Here is a 20732-nt window from a genome sequence, read left to right as displayed (position 1 = left end):
TATTTCTGCTCGCAAAATGCAACTCTTGAGAAGAAGATGATGAAAAAGATGGACCTTTGGCCTGACATCTCTCTCTCTTCCGACATATATCTGTCTTCTGACATATATCAAGTAATGTTTCCAATACATGCCTACTAATCAAGTGTGACCCAATCTGCAGATACTCATATCTACAGATTAGGGACACAATGACAGAAAGCAATTCTGCAAAGCTTAGAACCTCCAAGTTTGCAAGGAAAAAAATGTGCAAGCATGCATGGGAGAAGGCAAATGTGGGGGTGATGGAATGACTGCACCCACAGGTTTCTTGCCAGTCCCCACTTGTTCTTACTAAAATTGAACTGAATAAATTCAGCAGAGAAAGATCTAGAAGGGCCTACCAGTTATGATCGTTCAACCAACCCTCCATGTTTAGAGCCAGAGAAAGATACCAGGAGAAGGACCTTTACCTCCCTGTTCTGCTGCTTGTGATCTTCCCAGAGATGTCTGGGTGGCTACTGCTGGAAAAATGATAACAGAAGACATGGACCTTTAGATTTAACAAGGTTCTTCTAAACTAGGACCTCAGCCCTGCCCAGACTGCTTTAATTGGAAGCGGACACACAACTAGAAGCGAGACGTGCTGAAGTCGGCTGTTTATTAATTTAGGGAGATTAAAATAACAATACAAGTTGCATTTGGCTATTTCTGGAGAGGAGAGGAGAGACCGCAGTCAGGGCTTCATGGAAGAAGCCTCTGTCCCATTTCCTTCGTCTGATCCACTGATTCACCGTGGCTGCAGCGGACCAGTTCCAAGCCAGCAGCCTCTGAACCAGAAGTGAGGACGTGCTTCTTCCGCCACAGGCCCACGAGCAGCAAGCGGTACGCCAGGCAGAGGATGCCAGCAAGAACAGGGCCCACGCACAGCAAGACCACCACAATCAAGAGCAGAAGGCGCTGGGGTCCCTGAAAAAGGCTTCCGCCATGGGACAGGTAGGTGCGCAGTGGCTGGGAACAGGTGCGCTTATTGTAGGCACTGAAGGGTGGGCAGGCCGTACAGTTATCGGCTGTTCCTCCTTGGCACGTGTAGCATGAGGAATGACAGGCAGAACATGCTTGGACCGTGCGGGTAGTTCCACTGGGATCGCGTGAATGATGAGAATGGTTGTAATACCTGGGCGGGCAGTAGGAGAGGCACAGGTGGCGAAAAGTGTAGAACGGGCTGGTGCACTCTGGGAAAGAGAGAGGTCAATACAAATCAGGGACACCGGATTGGCAGAGTCTCACGTCACAAAGGATCACAGGGTGGCAGTGACTGTCTATTATGCATACAATACATACATCATAACTGTTGCCGGTTTATCAACGCACAAACACTTTTGAAGAACATATAGATTGGGATGCTGTGTGGTTTCCGGGCTGTGTTCTAGCAGCATTCTCTCCTGACGTTTCGCCTGCATCTGTGGCTGGCATCTTCAGAGGATCTGATGGTGCTAGAACACCATCTGAATGCTGCTAGAACACGGCCATACAGCCCGGAAACCACACAGCATCCCAGTGATTCCGGCCGTGAAAGCCTTCGACAATACATTGAACATATAGATTGTTTGGGGAAAGTTCAGTGTGTGGAAATAAAGAATCACAACTTCAATTTACCCAAGAAGGGAGAAAAATGGGGGGGGGGGTTGAGGGAGGATGGTGTGCAAGAGAAATTCAACAGCATCCTGTGTTTAGGGAAGGGGAAATTACAACACACTCCGCATGAATGATCGGGCAGTGATTCGGACTCTGGGTAACTCTCCCCTATCTTGACTCGGCGACACTCACAGAGCATGCCCAACATATGTACACAGAACGCACTCAATAACCGAGGATCTTGTTCGAAAATCTGGTACATAAGGACTGTTTTAGACTTTAAATTCCCAGTGACTGGGGGGGGGGGGTGGTGGTGGTGGTGAATGAACTTTTTCTCTGTTTCTCTGCTGAAAATACCCCCTTTCCCATTTTTCCTCACTACAGTCAAATGAAATTGGGTGAGGGGATCGATTTATTATAATGCCCTTTGGACACATGATGTGGAAATGCAGTAGCAACAGGAACATCCTGAAAAGAACTCTGCTGATATTGGTAGCCTTCCCGAGATCTTGTGGCAAAAATTTGAAGGATGTCCCCTGGCTGCATCCCCACTAAAAGATCTTTCACCAGTAACAGAAAGCAATATGAAATCCCCCCAACAACTCACCCTGGCATGTCCCGTCCTCGTCTCGCCTCACGCACTCGCTCACCACCAAGGCAGCAGTTCTCCTGGCTGACATGTCCTCATCTGTCCCGTACAACTTCAACACAAAGTGGGTGAGGACACCTTTGGAGGGGTGTAGAAGAAGATGGACATGTGAGCTCCAGAAATATGGAACCACGTTCTACAGCAGGGGTCTTCAAACTATGGCCCTCCAGATGTTCATGGACTACAATTCCCATCAGCCCCTGCCAGCATGGCCAAGTGGTAGGGCTCATGGGAATTGTAGTCTATGAACATCTGGAGGGCCATAGTTTGAAGATCCCTGTTCTACAGTAATGTGCGACTGAAATCCTCAGCCTCCAAATTTTGAATATCCAAACGATCTAGGCCTTGTTATTGAAAAGTAGAAACAAAGCACTAAGGATCATTCAAAATTTTGGGTTGTTTAAAATCACTGGCATTACCAGTGATGGAGAGGAGGACCAAGTTCTGTGAAAAGGTGCAGAGCATCACAGATTTTTTTTAATATAAGCTGCTAAACCAGGAGAAGGCTGGGGCAGCCAGCTCTTTCTTGAGTTGGGAGAAGCTGGCTGGTTTACCTGTGTTGTATGCATCTCCCTTGTTCTCCAGCAGAAGGGTCCAAACGCCACGAGGGTCTTCATCCCAGTAATGTGTGGACATAAAGGACCAGTCATTGTACCCGTCACTACTAGTATCATAAGGCCTAGTGGAAGAAGACAAACCACCAGGAATCTTCCCTCGTGACATTTTATTTCTGAATTTTGTACACTATATTATACAAGCAAGGCTTCCCACAGCTTCTCACTCAATTGGATATTTCGCTTGACTCCCCGACTTAACACTGCGAAAAAGAAAGCTTGGTATGATCATATCGTGATTGGAGTGTTGTGGGATTTCTGGGCTGTATGGCCGTGTTCCAGTAGCATTTTCTCCTCATGTTTTGCCTGCATCTGTGGCTGGTATCTTCACAGGATCCTCTGAAGATGCCAGCCACAGATGCAGGCGAAACATCAGGAGCAAATGCTACTGGAACACGGCCATACAGCCTGGAAATCCCACAACATTCCAGTGACTCTGGCAGTGAAAACCTTCAGCAATATATATAGTGATTGTTTTTGTGCCGTGTCTTTACTGATGCACTCTTGTGATTCAAGTGTCTGCGTGAACTGCAAAATCAGACAAGGGAAAAGATCAACAGACTGAAGAGACAAAGGTGTGCATTAGTTCTGCTGTTAACTTTGGAAATCTGCCTCATTAATTGGAACAAAAGGGAAATGGGATTCAGAGCACACACAAAAAAATTCTGGAACTTTACAAAAGAAGTACAGAATTGGCAGTGACGGCTTTGCATCTCTTGGACAGAAATATCTATCCATCAGGTTCTCATCGAGTCCCTTCTCTAACGAGTTCCATGTAGTATACACAAAGGTCCTCCACTGGTTTATTTCACAACAACCATGCATCGTAGGCAAGGCTGGGAGAGGGCAGAAGAAAGAGAGAGGGAACACACCCATTTAGCTATTATGATTGAGAGGAGACTTGAACCCAGATCTCCAAAATCCCAGTTTAATTCTAACCACTTTTCCACTTCGCTCTAATTTACCTGACAGCCACTAGGGTGGATTTAGTCCCCACTGGACTGGTCAACGTGATGGTTAAATCTCCTCTCCGGCTGTAGCTGAGTGAAAGCTGTACCTGGACATGCTCTAGGGAGAGAATCTCAGCTTTTTTCCCATGGCAGGCAGAGGCATTGGTGGAGATGGATAGCCTTGAGCCGACTGTCCTGCCAAGAGACCCAAAGGGCAGTTAGACATGCTAGAAAACAGCAGCCCAACTACCCTCCCCAACCCCCTTCACACTGCAATCAACAAGCTTCCTCCAGCTTTAAACACCAGTTGAATTTTTCTTAATGGGCACTTTCACAAACGCTAAATATAATGCACTTTCAATGCAACTGGATTTCACTTTGGGATTTTCAATATTCTCATTTTCCTCACTTGTAAACTCCTGATTCTTTGAGGCAGTGTCTGTTCTGCAAGTGCTTTGATCTCTCTAGTGGTCGATTCTATATTGCATTGGTTTATGTCCAGCATATCCCCTTGAAGATTTAAACTGAAGGTTTTTATGCCAGACATCTAACAATGTAATATTGAATTGGCTGCTAGAGGGACCAAAACATGTGTGGAACAGGGGGAAAAACCAAGAAACAGGAATATGCAAGTAAGGAAAATGAAAATACAGACAAACACATTGTCAAAGATCAAAATTCACTTGCAGAGAATCACTAAAGTTAACTGACAGTGAATGATTCAACATGTGGCTGTCTTAATAGTAAACAAAAGCCCTACTAGCATCTTTCTGTGATTGCTTCTAAAAAAACTGCTCTTTTTTTTAAAGCTACAGAACTCTGGAAAGAGGGAGGTGGAATTGTAGCACCAGCTTTCTACTATCAAGCAGGTCAGCATCCCATATCCTCATCCAGTAAACTCTCTCTCTCTCTCTCTCTCTCTCTCTCTCTCTCTCTCTCTCTCTCTCTCTCTCACACACACACACACACACACACACAGAGGAATTGATTTTATCTATCCCAAGTCTCCTAACCAATCAAGTGGAGATTTGTGCTCGTCTTACAGTGGCTTGTGGATAACATTGATGGAACAGTTTTGCTGGGGCCGAGTTGGTGTCCACTTTTTGGCCAGATCCACCAGCAGTCCAGCATCTAAGAGCCCATATCCGTAATGGTGACTCACTGAAAAGGAAAGAAGAGAAGGAAGCAACAGAGACATTTTGCTAAAACTAGAGATGTTTTCAAAACTCTCTCCTTATCCAAATTCCTCCCCAAATTGTTGAGTTCTGAAGTATCAGATCAGGCTTCCAAAAAGGAAACAAATGAACTAGGAAGCTTTCAGTTATCTATTTTTTAAACTTCCTGAATTTTGTACAGTGCTGCGTGTGTGCCATTTGCGATGTTTTTCACCTTCTGACCTTTGTAATACTGTTATAGCAGTTTTTTTAAAAAATCAATCTTGATGTAATTGTATACTGTTTCAAGATTCTCTCTGGTTTTATTTCATTTCATTTATTTTATTACATTTGACACCCCCCCCTTTCCCAGCAAAACCAGGCTCAGAACGGCTTCCAGACATTGCTTAATCACAACAAAATATCATTAAACAATAAAACTTAAAATCATTTAAAATAGCAACAATGTTCCAACAATAGCAACATTAAAACACAACACACAGTTTCGTTTCAATGGTGGCCAGTCAGATGCCCCTAACAGATCCTGAAACAGACTAGAAATCTATCTATCTGTCTCATCATAGATCTACTCAATGTGTGGATGGGGAGGAGGAAGGCAAGGTCGGGGTGGGGGGAGGCAAGATGAAACAGACCCATGTTGTTGCCTCCACCAAAGGCCCAGTGGAGCATCTGTTTTACGGGCCCTGTGGGACTGGTTCAGATCCTGGTGTCAGGTGACAGGGAGTTCCAACAGGCCGGAGCCAGAGCTGAAATGGCCCTGGCCCTGGCCCTGGCTGAGCCTAACTGAGTGTTGCTACTGGAGGACCGAAGTGTCCTTTGTGGGGATAGGGAGATACCCAAGTCCCTGAAGATACCGAAGTCCCAGAACACTCAAGGCCTTAAAAGTTACTGCTAAAACTTTAAACCTGATCCAGCATTCATCTGGCAACTAGTGCAGGTGCTTTCTTTTTTGGCAGGTGTCACAGAACGTCCCGCTGAGCCACAGAATGCCATTCCAATTTGGATTCTCTGAGGGGTTGAGAACCTCAGCCTCAAGTCCAGCAAGTCCCAAGTCCAGCCTCAAGTCTCAATCTCCAGGAGTCTGGTTCCTGTATGCCTTCGATAAATTCATAGATTGAGACTCCCATCAGCCCCTGCCACCAGGGCCAATTGGTGGGCTGATGGGAATTGTAGTCCATGAACATCTGGAGAGCCACAGGTTGCAGACCCCTGCCCTAACCGCTCTTTCGGATTCACCCAACTCTTGAACGGTTTCTTGATTTTTCACTGTTGTTTCTGGTGTTTCTGTTGTTGTTTCTGCTGCCACCAGCTGGTAAGTTAGAGTATGTGTCATTAATGATGTTCACTGGCTGGCTCTGCCTAGTACCCTCCTCTCCTACTTCCACTCTGACTAGCCTTCACAGGGATAGCTTACGACACTTGCTCGCTTCTGGGGATCTAGGGATCTACTGACCAATTTCATCCCTGGTGCCCTTTTAACACTGGTTTGAGTGGGGCTTATCATGGTTATGAAGACCAAAGCTTCCAGCATCCAAAATAATATGACATTTATTAAAGAAAAAGTGTCCACACACATATTCTACACAGCAACAGATTGAGCAAGGTTATAAAATATAGGTGTATACATACAGTCTGTCATTTCTATAACGTCCCCTGACTGCTATTATTCTAGGGTAGGCCCTGGAAAGTACAAGAATGTGTGCTGGCTTGGAGGAGGTGGGGGAAATCACTTATTTTCTATCACATTTTTATTCCATCCTTCATCTTATACCCTGCTTCGTGTGTAACTGACGTTGTAGATGCATCAAAGATCGAACCCCTAATCTGCTACGAAGTTCACTGATTGATGGCCAAGCTTCTCCCTATTGGTCTCCACAACCTAACTCACTGGGTTGTTGTGAGGATAAAATAGGGAAACCCATGCAACAACACTGCTCACTGGAGGAAAGGCAGAATAAAAAACTGCTGTTAAAAGTCTATCTAACAAAACCATGAAGTAGGGGAGGCAGACAGCCTGATCCCAAATCACTCAGATTGCTTTATGGTAGAATGAGAAACTTGATCCGGGTTTCCCTAGCACCCGTCTCACAGAGAGGAAAAAGTCCTTCTTGATCACAGCTTTACATCTGCCTTGTTTTCTACCTGTTTAACTTGTATCATCTTAAATTTTTAAACTTAAAATTGTTTAACATTGTTTAAGCCTTCAAGAGCTACATCCACACAATGAAACTGATTGAAGGTTTCGTTCGCTTATAATTTGTCTGGTGGAAGAGAAACAAGCAAAACCAAAGCCAAAAGCAGATGATAAGATCTGGACTGGGAAGAGAGATAATTCTACCACATCCCAGTTCTGGACCAGTTCACTACCGCCACAGCAGTCGGCTCCAACCTCACCTTTCCGTCCTACTCCATTCACAGCCCAGTCGGGCGCCTGCAGGTGAGCTGGCTTGGATGATCTCACCACGAGATGCTGCATGTCCCGCCAGGTCAATGCTGGGCTAGAACACAAAGGAGAAGAAGTTTCATGCATGCAGCACAGAAGCAGCTCCCGAGAATCATAGCAAGCAGCAGTCAAGCTGTCAAGCTGAAACGACATGCACATTTTCAAAAACTTTGCATGACGATTCTGGAACCTTCTTGTTTAGGTTACAGCGTGTTCCCAGGCTTTTAGGAGCTTTGTTCTCCACAATTTAAAAGGTAGCACACTTTCTCCAGCTAGTGCAGACAAAGGCATTCCTTTCCCCCAGCTACCCTGGACACTGGCCAATACCCCTCTGCTAGGGAGCTTGGATTCAATCCAACATGTACTTTTCTATCATAGGCCCATTATGCATGTTCCATGCATGTTCCATTCTCTCTGCAGAGGCTCGCTTTGCAGTGGGGTTTCCCTGGAGCTTTCTGCACTTACCTGAGTGCCCTGCAAGAAGAAGAAGAAGAAGGAGGAGGAGGAGGAGGAGGAGGAGGAGGAGAGGGAGGAGAGGGAGGAGGAGGAGGAGGAGGAGGAGGAGGAGGAGGAGAGGGAGGAGGAGGAGGAGAGGGAGGAGTTTGGATTTATATCCCCCCCTTTCTCTCCTGTAGGAGACTCAAAGGGGCTTACAATCTCTTTGCCCTTCCCCCCTCACAACAAACACCCTGTGAGGTGGGTGGGGCTGAGAGAGCTCCGAGAAGCTGTGACTAGCCCAAGGTCACCCAGCTGACGTGTGTGGGAGTGCACAGGCTAATCTGAATTTCCCAGATAAGCCTCCACAACTCAAGCGGCAGAACTGGGAATCAAACCCAGTACCTCCAGATCAGAATGCACCTGCTCTTAGCCACTGCTCTTAGCCTGCCCGCCACCAATTTTCTCATTGGCTTCCCAACCATTGTTCGGTTCCAACCTGCCTTCCCCCTCCCCCTTTGCCGATGATCGGAAGGGCTTTTTTTTTTAACACTAAGTGCATGGGCATTATTAGATCTGTTGAAAGAATTGTTTCCCATGTTAGATTTAGCATTATTTCTATCGATCCAATATTATCCAGGTGTTTAATGTTAAAAAGTGCCCTCCTTATCATCTGCAAGAGCAGAAATAAAGGGGGAGGCAAAGTGGAGTCAAAAATCCCGAAGGGAAGAATATAATACAGGGCCTTTGCTTTCCCTGCAAAGATAGGGGGAAGGTCACTCTTTGCCCACTTCCACAAACTGCAGAGATGATCAGATCCGCTGTGCTGTGAGTGATGGGGAGGGGGAGGCATCCGTAACAGAAACTCTGCTGCAAAGAGAATCTACCTTCACCAAGAGGCAGACCACCTGTGTGGTCACAGCGGGGCAGACCACCTTCAAACCTGCCATCTCCTGCCCTGTTTCCACCCCCAGGATGAAACTGACAAGAGAGAGGGAAACTTCGCCAGTCTTGTAGAAGGGAAAAGAGAAGGCAAATGACTGCATTTTTAATCCTTGCGTGGTAAGCAAGATGTGTAAATAAATACCGGTCGCCAACCTTTTTGAGCCCACAGACACCTTTGCAACTCTGGTACAGCACAGTGCAGGCAACCACAGAACGACTGCCATAAAAGGGTGGCTGCCACTTAACTTCAGCCATACAGTAAAGATCGCTGAGCTGTGGCAAGAGCGGCCAGCAAAGCAATGTTTTTAAAAACTTTGCACAACCAAATCTCTGGTGGCCAATCAGAAGCCTTGCTGGGCAAAAGGCCAACCTGGCCTGGCCCACTTCCTGAAAGCACTTGGTGGGTGCCAGGGAAGGTGCTGGCCAGCACCCTGGCATTCATGGGCACCTTGTTGGGGACCCCTGTAACAGATAGAGCAAACCAGCACGATGGAAACAAAGAAGGGATGTGTTTGGGACCTTGCACGACAAGCAAACACTTTTTTAAAAAAGGAAAACAAAACTAAAAATTCACATGGAAGGAAGTGACAAAGCTCTTCTGCCATTGAACAAAAAGGCAGATGACCCCCCCCCCAAAAAAAAACCCTGCAAAGAGCCCAAACACCACTGTGATTTGAAACTCAAGGGTGCTAGAAATCCACTGAGGTCCCAATTCTTACTTGGCCTCCAGAGCAAGAGCGATCATACCGGCGACAAGAGGGGCGGAGGCAGAGGAGCCCGTGTGCTTGTCGGTGCATCTGTGCCGTAGGTCTGTTGTTACCTGGAAAGAGAGAGAAAGGGCACTTTCACACATGCAGAATAATTCATACAAGTGGATTTTGCTGTTTCGCACAGTAAAATCCAGCTGCGAAGTGGATTGAAAGTGCATTATTCTGCATGTGTGAAAGTGCCCTTTGGGAGTCAGTAGGAAGACGAAGTGATGAAGCCAAGGATCTTCAGTCACGGAGTGGCATCAGTAGAGGGCATCTCTCCAAAAATCATCTTTATCAGGTTTTGGTTTTATTTCTCACTAGGACTCAAGGTGCGTTGCCCAGAGTACCTCAATACAATCAACAGGATAGGACATCTGATAACAGTGCAATAGGATCTGGATTGTAAAAACCTGGAACCAATCAGAAACCTGAAAACAGAACTCAAGCAAAATATAAATATCTCGATAGCATGATGTGTTAAAACAATGCAAAATGACTCAGTAGATGTTGAAGCGTGCCTGGCCATTGGAGGGCGCTACATCACTCTAAATCCCGTTCAAGTTTGAGGTCACAAATGCTGGTAGAAAGGAGACCGCTTGTATAGACCAGTGATGGCGAACCTTTTCAAGACCGAGTGCCCAAATAGCAACCCGAAACCCGCTTATTTATCACAAAGTGCCAACACAGCAATTTAACCTGAATACTGAGGTTTTAGTTTAGAAAAAACGGTTGGCTCCAAGGCATGCATTACTCAGGAGTAAGCTTGGTGGTAGTTGGTGGCTTGGCTTTGAAGCAACTGTGCAACTCTTCCAACGGGTGAATCATGACCCTAGGAGGGTTTACTCAGAAGCAAGCCCCATTGCCAGCAACCGAGCTTACTCCCAGGTAAAGAATCGCGCTTTAGTTCTACGCATGAAAATAAGTAAGGTTTAACAGCACTTAACAGGGTGACCTACGCTGCTTTCCCAAAACTAGGTGTTAGGTTTAATGCTAATAATGGAGCCCAGCGGCCCAGTCCAGCCTAGAGGTGTAGGGGGGCACTCTGTTTGTGCGTGCCCACAGAGAGGGCTCTGAGTGCCACCTCTGGCACCCGTGCCATAGGTTCGCCAACACTGGTATAGACTGGACAATGGTCTGCGTATGTTTTTATTATTAGATTTGAAGTTTTGCATTTGCTGAAAAATGCAAGGGTTTCAGTATTTAGAATGTTTACATTTTGTTTTATCAGACACTGGAAAACTGCCCTGAGCCTGAAAGGGAAAGGGCTATATACCAATCTAAGAAATAAATAACTGCATATAAGTGTTATCTCCCTGAACAGGATGTCCCACTCTCTGTCTCAACCTGGGAGCCTCTCTCTGACTGGTCCTCTCTCTCTTCTGTACTTCTCGCTCTCCATAGAGTCATTCGAATCAAATGCAATAATGCCAAGAAAAGTTGAAGGCAGCAGGAAAAGAGAAAGAGCCAACCTGGGATGGATTGACTCAATCCAGGTAGTCAGGGTCCTTGGTTTAAGAACATAAGAACAAGCCAGCTGGATCAGACCAGAGTCCATCTAGTCCAGCACTCTGCTACTCGCAGTGGCCCACCAGGTGCCTTTGGGAGCTCACAGGCAGGATGTGAAAGCAATGGCCTTCTGCTGCTGCTCCCGAGCACCTGGTCTGCTCAGGCATTTGCAATCTGAGATCAAGGAGGATCAAGATTGGTAGCCAGAGATCGACTTCTCCTCCATAAATCTGTCCAAGCCCCTTTTAAAGCTATCCAGGTGAGTGGCCATCACCACCTCCTGCGGCAGCATATTCCAAACACCAATCACACGTTGCGTGAAGAAGTGTTTCCTTTTATTAGTCCTAATTCTTCCCCCCAGCATTTTCAATGAATGCCCCCTGGTTCTAGTATTGTGAGAAAGAGACAAAAAATTCTCTCTGTCAACATTTTCTACCCCATGCATAATTTTATAGACTTCAATCATATCCCCCCTCAGACGTCTCCTCTCCAAGCTAAAGAGTCCTAAACGCTGCAGCCTCTCCTCATAGGGAAGGTGCTCCAGTCACTCAATCATCCTCGTTGCCCTTCTCTGCACTTTTTCTATCTCTTCAATATCTTTTTTGAGATGTGGTGACCAGAACTGAACACAGTAATTCAAGTGTGGTCGCACTCAACTGCTTTTATATAAGGGCATGGACAATCCTGTAAAATTCCTATTATCAACTCCTTTCCTAATTATCCCCAGCATAGAGTTTGCCTTTTTCACAGCTGCCATGCATTGAGTTGACATGCCCATGGAACTATCAACTAAGACGCCCAAATCCCTTTCCTGGTCTGTGACTGATAGCACTGACCCCTGTAGCGTGTATGTGAAGTTTGGATTTTTTGCCCCTATGTGCATCACTTTACATTTTGCTACATTGAACTGTGCATTTGCCATTTCTCAGCCCACTCTCACCTAATTTATCAAGGTCTGCTTGGAGCTCTTCGCAATCCCTTTGTGGTTCTCACCCACCCTACATAATTCTGGTATCATCATCTGCAAACTTTGGCCACCACACTACCCAATTCCCTCACTTCCAGGTCATCATTTATGAATAAGTTAAAGCAGCACTGGTCCCAAAATGGGATCCTGGTGGACAATTCACTCCCTACATCATTGTGAGAACTTCCCATTTATACCCACCCTTTGTTTCCTGTTCCTTAACCAGTTTTTAATCCATAGGAGGACTTCCCCTCTTATTCCTTCATTGCTGAGTTTTCTCAATAGTCTCTGGTGAGGAATTTTGTCAAAAGCCTTTTGGAAATCCAAGTAGACAATGTCCACTGGTTCCCCCTTATCCACATGCCTGGTTACACCCTCAAAGAACTCTAGTAAATTTGTAAGACAGGGATCTTTGCTCTCTGCAAAAGCCATGCTGACTCTTCCTCAGCAGGTCTTGCTTTTCTACATGTTTAATAATTTTATCTTTAATGATAGATTCTACTAATTTACCAGGAACAGATGTCAAACTGACTGGCCTGTAATTTCCCAGGTCCCCCCTAGACCCTTTCTTAAAGATTGGTGTGACATTGTCCATCTTCCAGTTTTCACAGATGGAGGCAGATTTCAGGGATAAGTTGCATATTAAAGTGAGAAGATCAGCAATTTCATGCTTGAGCTCTTTAAGAACTCTTGGGTGAATGCAATCTGGGCCAGGGGATTTGGTAGCATTTAGTTCAGGGGTAGGGAACCTGCGGCTCTCCAGATGTTCAGGAACAACAATTCCCATCAGCCTCTGTCAGCATGGCCAATTGGCCATGCTGGTAGGGGCTGATGGGAAATGTAGTTCCTGAACATCTGGAGAGCCACAGGTTCCCTACCCCTGATTTAGTTTATCAATGGCTGCCAGAACTTCTTCCTTGTCTACCACTATCTTCACTAGTTCCTCGGATTCACCTCCTAGGAAGCTTGGTTCAGGTGCAGGAATTTTCCTCACCTCCTCTTGGGTGAAGACAGATGCAAAGAATTCATTTAGCTTCTCTGCAATCTCTCTGTCATCTTTTAGCACATCCTTTGTTCCTTTGTTTGCACCACTGGACATTGCCGAGGCAAACGGCTTCTGCGAGGCTTTCAAAAGCACCTCGCTTCCCGGCATGGCAGCGAGAGAGAGGGACAGGAGCTGGGGAATGGCTTTGTTCTCTGCTGGTTGCTTTTTGCAGGTGCTCATCTCACCGTCCTTGAAGATCTGAGCTGGGGAAGTGTTCCCAACCTCTGCCTTTGGACATAACTACGACTCTGTTCTCATGGGGGGGTGGGGGGGGATGCTACATGATATTATCACTGGTTTGGGCGCCCTTTTGCCAGAACTCTCTTTGCTGTTGCTCTTCTGTCATGAATAAATTCCTTAAAACTTTAAGTAAGTTGTTGTTGATCTGAGAGTCTGACAACTCTTTACAATAGGACATTTTGGATGGCAATAATTCATAGAGTTGCCGTAAGTCAGACGCAACATGACAGCCCTTAACAAACATGCAGTCGCTGCAGCGAAGGGTCGTACAATCTGCTTTTCTGCCTTTGCCCCGCTGCTGTAGGTGGTAGTCAGGGTGGACGCGCAGGCCTCGTTGTACCAGGGGACCCGGCCACTCTCGGTAGTGCTGCCCACTGACAAAGTATAGATGCTGTTTGTGTAACCATCACAGTTGCAGTTGTCGTAACGGTGACCACCATTGCCGGAGGCCCAGACAAAGAGCGATCCCAGTCCGCCACGGCCCTGGAATAGGGGAAATATTGCAGAATCAGAATCCTGGCAGAATATCCCTGGCTGTGTGTGTGTGTGTATGTGTTAAAGGATGGCAGGGGCATATTTTGATACCACCGCCAACTTGCATATCATTGCGCTGAAGTGCTGCAAACTGAAATATTCTTTAAACAAGTTATTCAGACTGCAGAGGGACGCAAAGAACGTCCAGTGGTGCATCACACTCTGTGCAGGTAGAAGGTCCCCCACCTGTAGGGCTGGCAGAGACCTATGAAAGCGGTTGGCACTGAGAGACCATTTGGAGCGAGCGGAATCCATGCGGACCCATCGTAAGGTGGTTCCATAGATTCAAGAACAAAATCTGCAACTACCCTTTTTTAGCCAACAGTTCATGGGTAGAAGACCCACTTTGGATGCAAAAGGTACCTACTTCAGGTTACAGGTGGTGGAAATGCTCTCCCTCTCTCTACCCAAGACCCTTGGAGTCTCTACCTCTCACAAGTAGGGATAGATGGAAGGTTCTGCTACAGGAATTCGGTAGCCTTTATTATGACAGAATAATAAAGGCTACCAAATTCCTGTAGCAGAACCTGTGTCAGTGACGATTGCTGCAGAAAGCCAGATCTAAGGATCATGGTTTCTGCAGACACATTTATTCCAAACACATTTTTTCCTGCTGGATCTCCCCCCACCCACCTTCCCACAGTTTAAAAGAACAACAGAATAATGAGGTGAGAAAAACTTTGCTATGGTCAAGCTTCAAGACGGGCTCAATACAACCCACTTAGGGATGGCAAAAAATGCCTTTCCTCTCTGTTGCCAGCCAAGACAGGCTGCACCAAGCGGGAAACGCAGCAGCACCGACCTGGCTTCCCTCCAACTCCCCCAGAGTGGCATCAGGCCGCCCCAAAAAACCTCCCTCCCCACAGTGCGAACGGCACCGCCGGGAACACGCTGTTTTCCCCATCCCCCCCTCACCTCGTCATCCTGCGTCGCTCTACCGGGCTGCTGAGACCCTCCCTCGCTGTCCTCCGACCCCTGGAGGTCAGAGGGCAGCGTGGGCGGGTCTTAGTAGTCCAGGAGGGCGACGCAGGACGACGAGGTGAGTGTGGGGGGGACGGGGAAGAGGTGGCTCCGTGTGGAGCCGCCTCTCCCGCGCCAGCCTCTGCGGGGGCCGCTCACATGCTCCCGTGCGAACGGCCCCCACCCCTCCACCGGCAGGATTCCTGCCGGTGCAGGGGTGCCCTTTCCGCAGTGCGGAAAGGGCCTATGTTTCTTTAGTACCTCAAGGACATGTGCACCTGATGCATTATTTTAGGTACAGTTTATAGGTAGGTGGGGCTGAGAGAGTTCTGAGAGAACTTTAACTGCCCAAAGTCACCCAGAAGGCTTCATGGGGCGGAGTGGGGAAGCAAATCCCGTTCACCAGATTAGAGTCTGCCACTCATGTGGAGGAGTGGGGAATCAAACCTGGTTCTCCAGATTAGAGTCCACCGCTCTAATCTGAAAACCTGTACAATTTTGTGCTCTCAATAAAATCATCATCTCCCCCCCCTTTTTTTGGTTTGCTGGTGTAGCCCTATTTTTCTACTCTCTTGGCTTTATCTAACATATCGTCCCTCCAAACACGAAGGTATGTTGGCGCACAGCTTACGTTGACGATCCCATTGTAGAAGGCTTCCAGGGCCAGAGTCCCTGGGCCATCTACCGTTTTCCCATCATCCTCTGGGCCCCAGCTGGCACTATATATGTCGATGTGCTGGGGATGGAAACTCAAGGACCGGGCTTCCACGATATCTGTCACAGGCCCATCCAGCATCCTCACGCCTGGGAGAGAAGAGCTAAATGTTGGTTGACGTCTTGGACTACGTCCCCAGTTGAGAACACTTTATGGTAACCCCCAGCATCCCACATGGCCTCCACGTGACCCTAAGACTAGTGCAAACAGGTCTTGATTTGTTCTCTCTCATACATCTGGTCTAACACAGAACCATTGCACAGACTCGAGCAGGCACAGCTTTCAGCCCACCTGTATCTTCCTTCCTCAGCAACTCCAACGCTCACTTTGTTAAAACATTGCAAATGAGCGTCCTTCGTAGTGCACATGCAGTCGGGTCAAGACTCCAATTGTGTGGAGCCTCATCAACATCCAAGACTGCTTCTGTGCAACAGGAAAACCCCACACCAAACAAATCGTATGCATGACCCCATCAAAACAGGGCAGTGTTTTACCAGCACATACTGATAACACAATCTAGGAGGCGGAGGGACAAACATGCATGAAAGGAAGAACACTAATCTTCAGCAAACAGGGCCAGATCTGCCCATTTCTAGAATTAATTTGGGAAGTTCTCCAAATGACGTGCGAATCAAAGAGAAGCAGATGGCAGCGCAAGGAAAAACTGGAACGAACAAAGGAACAGAATGGAAGAAATTTGCTCACTCCTCGTATCAGGCTCACTTACCCCCAATTTTCGCTCTAAATGCAATACCAGTTCCACAAACGCCATTGTTGGCAGCAGCCGCCACTTCTCCCGCACAGCGAGTACCGTGCCTGGGTGGAAGAGCTGAAAGTTAGCATCACTATAAGACTATCCTAAGTTAGGCTGACCAACCGTCCCGCTTTTGGCGGGACAATAGCCTTTGCATCAATTTGTCTCAACCTCGCTGCTCCTCTTCCATTGTCCCCGATTTTTGGGAGGCTGCCGCGACTGCCTTCTGGGGCGCAAGGCAGTGCGGCAGCCTCCCGCTCACAGACGTAAAGTCGAGCACGGCCTTCTGGGGTGCTGCTGTTTCCCGCCCTGTAACAGGGCGGGAAATAGCAGTGCCCCAGAAGGCCGTGCTCCTGCGGCTGCGTGCGCGTGCAGCTGCCTACGCCTGTCCCGGGTTCACAAGGTGACCATCTGGTCACCTTATCCTAAGTGCCCTTCTGCAATTTTTTTCCCAGGACTTGCAGGACGAGAAATGGGGTGCTCTCAATGAGATGTGGACGTTTGCTAGGGAGGAGCAGGGAGGTCCCTTCCACAGACAAGCCTTTTTAAGATGCCCAAGAAGCAAAGAGCCAACAAATGGATGTGGAAGTGCAAACCCAGACAAACAGAGCCAGTGTGGTGTACTGGTTAGAGCACTGGGCTATGATCGGGAAGACCAAGGCTCAAACTGGCCTTCTGTCCTGAAATTCATTAAAAACATAAGAGCCTTGCTGGATCTCACCGGGGGTCTATCTTGTCCAGCATTCTGTTTTACAAAGTGGCCAACTTGTTGCCCTGGATAGGGGTGTATATACAGAAAATGGTGCCCACGGCTAGCACTAAAATAGCGCCTCCCCCACCCCCCAAAAGACAGGTCTTCTTCATCTGGGAACCAGCTCTCCAGTGGCCAGGTCTACCATTATTGTCAATTACTGGTAACCAGCTTTCTGAAGGACTAGTCTGCCCACGATTAAGAAGAATTGTAGACCTGGCCTCCGCAAATCTACTTATTACTTTCAATTGCTGGTAGACCAGATCTCTCGAGGGTTGGTCTATCTGCTGTTAAGAATAGTACCGCTCGGGCTCACACCCTGGCTTGCCCTACCCTAAATACGCCAGTCCTAAAAACACTTTCCTAGGAGTCAAGACTACTGAACAAATAAGAACAGGAAATATGAATAGCAGTATACCTGCTCTCTATATGTACACATGCTGTTTAATCATCATTGATAGTAATATAGAAGAGTTGGATTTATATCCCCCCCTTTCTCTCCTACAGGAGACTCAAAGGGGCTTACAATCTCCTTTCCCTTCCCCCCTCACAACAAACACCCTGTGAGGTGGGTGGGCCTGAGAGAGCTCCGAAGAACTGTGACTAGCCCAAGGTCACCCAGCTGGCGTGTGTGGCCCAGGCTAATCTGAATTCCCCACATAAGCCTCCACAGCTCAGGTGGCTGAGTGGGGAATCAAACCCAGTTCTCCAGATTAGAGTGCATTTGCTCTTAAGCATTACGCCACTGCTGCTCCAATATACCAGATATACCAATCTGTATAATTCTGATAAAACCATCTGTAGTCATAGTACAAGCCTGTACGTGCGCATGCGCCAAGTGCCATCAAGTCGCTTCCAACCTACAGCAACCCTACGAATTAACATCCTCCAAACGTTATTATTATCATTAACGGCTTTGATCGGGTCTTGCAGGAGAGTCATGGCTTCTTCTATAGAGTCCATCCATCCATGTTGGGTCTTCCTCTTTGCCTGCTGCTTTCCACATTTCCTAGCATTATTGTTTTTTCCCGGTGACTCTCGTCTTCTCAGAATGTGACCAAAGTACAATAATCTCCATTCAGTCATTTTAGCTTCTAGGGCTGTGGTGGCGAACCTTTGGCACTCCAGATGTTACACCACTGCTAGGGAAAGTTCAGAGTTGATTTGATCTAGAACAGGGGTCTGCAACCTGCGGCTCTCCTGATGTTCATGGACTAAAAATCCCATCAGTCCCATGAACATCTGGAGAGCCGCAGGTTGCAGACCTCTGATTTAGAACCCACCCATTTGATTTTTGGTGGTTCACAGTAGCCACAAAACTCTCCTCCAACATCACATTTCTAACTAATCAACTTTCTCCATTGTCCAGCTTTCACACCCACACATAGTCACAGGGATGATGATATGTTCTGTAGACAGACGGAAAAGATTTGAAGATAAAATATATCCTTGCCTGACACCTTTGCCAACTGGAAACCATTCAGTTTTTTCATGTTCTGCTCTCTGACACCCATTCCAACCCCTGGTTTTCCACAATTGAAGAAAAAATGGCCTCTATTGGACTGTCAGTGGATTCACTTTGCCCTTTGTCCTATTCAGAAGCTTATAGGAAATTAAAAGGTCAACTATTGGATAAAGAGTTCTCTTCCCTAATCACCGCAGCCAAGAAAACATGCTCCCCCCTGTATTTTTCTCTCCCATTTGAACGGGGCCACTTGGCACACTACCTGTATTGCTTAATAAACCCTATTCAAAGGAGAGCCATAATGCTTGCCAGGTTTAATGCTATGCCTTCTGCCTTGTTACATGGCAGATTTAATAAGTAAGAAAAGGCGAAAATATTTTGCCCATGTAATTATGGCTCAGTTGAATCTCTGCCCCACCAATAACTACACCTTGTCAGATTCCATGCAATCAGATTCAAGTATGTGAATCTTACTCCTTTACATTTACCACATCTCCCTGATTTAATTAGATTACACTACTTGTTGGACAACCCTGATCCTTCTCTCTGTATGATAGTGGCAGACTTTCTCCTGGAAATTACTAGCCAGTAGATTTCCTTCGACCTGTATTGTATATGCTTTTTAATCCGTTTTTTATTACTGTTGTACTGTTGTCTATGCCAATAAAGGCTTACTTCTTCTTTGATGTTCTGTCCTAACATTAGCCTCTTGTTCAGAGCAAAATTGACGCATTAACCCATGTCTTTCAAAACCAACTACAGTTTTTCACGATCCACACAGTCAAAAGCTTTGCTGCAATCTATGAAGCACAAGCTGATTTTCTTTTGAAATTCTCTCATACACTCCAGTAATGAGTGTCAATTTGCAATATGATCTCTAGAGACTCTTATTGTTCTGAATTGGGCTTGAAAGCCAGGCATTTCTCATTCAATGTATGGTAACAGTCTTTGCTGTAAGATTTTGAACATCGCTTTACTCGATTGAGAAATTAATGCTATGGTCCCATAGTTGCTGTAGTCCTTGATGTCTCCTTTTTTCAGAACTGGAATGTGAATTCCAGTCTGCGGGCCAGTGTTTTATTTTCCTTATTTGTTGGCATATTGTTGTTCAGTTTATGCTGGACTCCATGTTTGTGGCTTGGAATAGCTCCTCTGATATCCCATCTGCTCCCAGTGAGTTCTTTCTCCCAACTGCTTTCAGTGTGGAATTCACTTCACTTTCTAAAACTGAGGGTTCTTCTTCAAAAGTCTGAGTGTCACAATTTAATTACTTGTTGAGAAAATAAGTATTTCCTTTTATCTGTCTTGTTCATCACCAGGCAGGCAAGAGACACTTTGGACCAGTCACTCTTTCGCAGACTAATCTACCTCATGTCATGCCTCTGGTCCATCCCAGAGACAGGTACCAGAAATTAAGCACAGGAAAAAAATTACAAGAGTTTTGGCCCGCAAAAGCTGCAAGGTATGAAGCTCCACTCCCTCCTCCCGCTGCCAAGCAACCCAGCCCCCTCGTATGCATTACTCAAGCTTTGTGAGGTTCCCAGACAGACTATCAGTGTTATCTGCCTGCCCGAGAACCTGTTCCTTCGAAGCTCACAGGAAACCAAAACAATCTGGGAGTCATGTCAAGAAATAACCAGGGCTTGAAATCATGGCAAGAACTAACCAGGACTTGACACCTCATGGAGTTCCTGAGTGGATAAAGTGAAGGAGGGCAAAATCTATGTGGTGGCAACTTCTTCCTTTCCCTCTCCGAGACAAATACATTCACTGCCTTTTCTAGGATTTATACTGCGTGCCTTTTCTGGGACTTGCATTGCATGATTGTGGTCCACTCACTCTGGGGGAGTGGGGAGGGGAGGGGGAAAAGGAGGCTCATCATGGCCCACCCCCCTGGGGGGAGGGAAGGGGAGGGGGCCGGCATCTGGTCAGGGGCCCACCCACCTAGGAGGAGGGGGAGGGAAGGAGAGGAGAAGAGAGGGGGCCAATAATCTGGTCATGGCCCACCTACCCTTCAGGGAGTGGGAGGGGGAGGGGGGAATGGTAGAATAAAACTGTAACAGTCATGCCCCCAACCCCCTTTCAGCATTCTACCTACTTTGTAGAGGGCTAAACTGCTACTAATACCCTGGGATGAACCTACTGATTCCCAGGCTGGATCTGGGCTTATCTCTTTTTAATTTGGTAGATGAAGGGAATGCTGTGGAAGTAGCCTACC

At 46.9% G+C, this 20732-nt stretch overlaps 1 protein-coding gene across 1 annotated transcript in view; it reads right to left on the bottom strand.

The window, feature by feature from the left end:
• Nucleotides 1–627: 627 nt before the first annotated feature.
• LOC125433087 (proprotein convertase subtilisin/kexin type 4-like) overlaps nucleotides 628–20732 on the bottom strand; it is a 31800-nt gene continuing 11695 nt past the window's right edge. Inside the window, exons 6-15 of the mRNA XM_048497424.1 lie at nucleotides 16272–16360; nucleotides 15461–15633; nucleotides 13606–13818; nucleotides 9545–9645; nucleotides 7397–7500; nucleotides 4871–4988; nucleotides 3843–4022; nucleotides 2818–2942; nucleotides 2222–2341; nucleotides 628–1211 (exon numbers count right to left, since the gene is read on the bottom strand). Of these exons, the coding sequence (XP_048353381.1) occupies nucleotides 721–1211; nucleotides 2222–2341; nucleotides 2818–2942; nucleotides 3843–4022; nucleotides 4871–4988; nucleotides 7397–7500; nucleotides 9545–9645; nucleotides 13606–13818; nucleotides 15461–15633; nucleotides 16272–16360 (1714 nt within the window). The 3' untranslated portion in view covers nucleotides 628–720. The remainder of the gene's footprint in view (nucleotides 1212–2221; nucleotides 2342–2817; nucleotides 2943–3842; nucleotides 4023–4870; nucleotides 4989–7396; nucleotides 7501–9544; nucleotides 9646–13605; nucleotides 13819–15460; nucleotides 15634–16271; nucleotides 16361–20732) is intronic.

The sequence above is a fragment of the Sphaerodactylus townsendi genome, linkage group LG05 (genome assembly GCF_021028975.2).
Source record: "Sphaerodactylus townsendi isolate TG3544 linkage group LG05, MPM_Stown_v2.3, whole genome shotgun sequence".
Classification (NCBI taxonomy): domain Eukaryota; kingdom Metazoa; phylum Chordata; class Lepidosauria; order Squamata; family Sphaerodactylidae; genus Sphaerodactylus; species Sphaerodactylus townsendi.
Note: the sequence above shows the minus strand (reverse complement) of the source record. Positions and strands in the feature narration are given on the sequence as shown.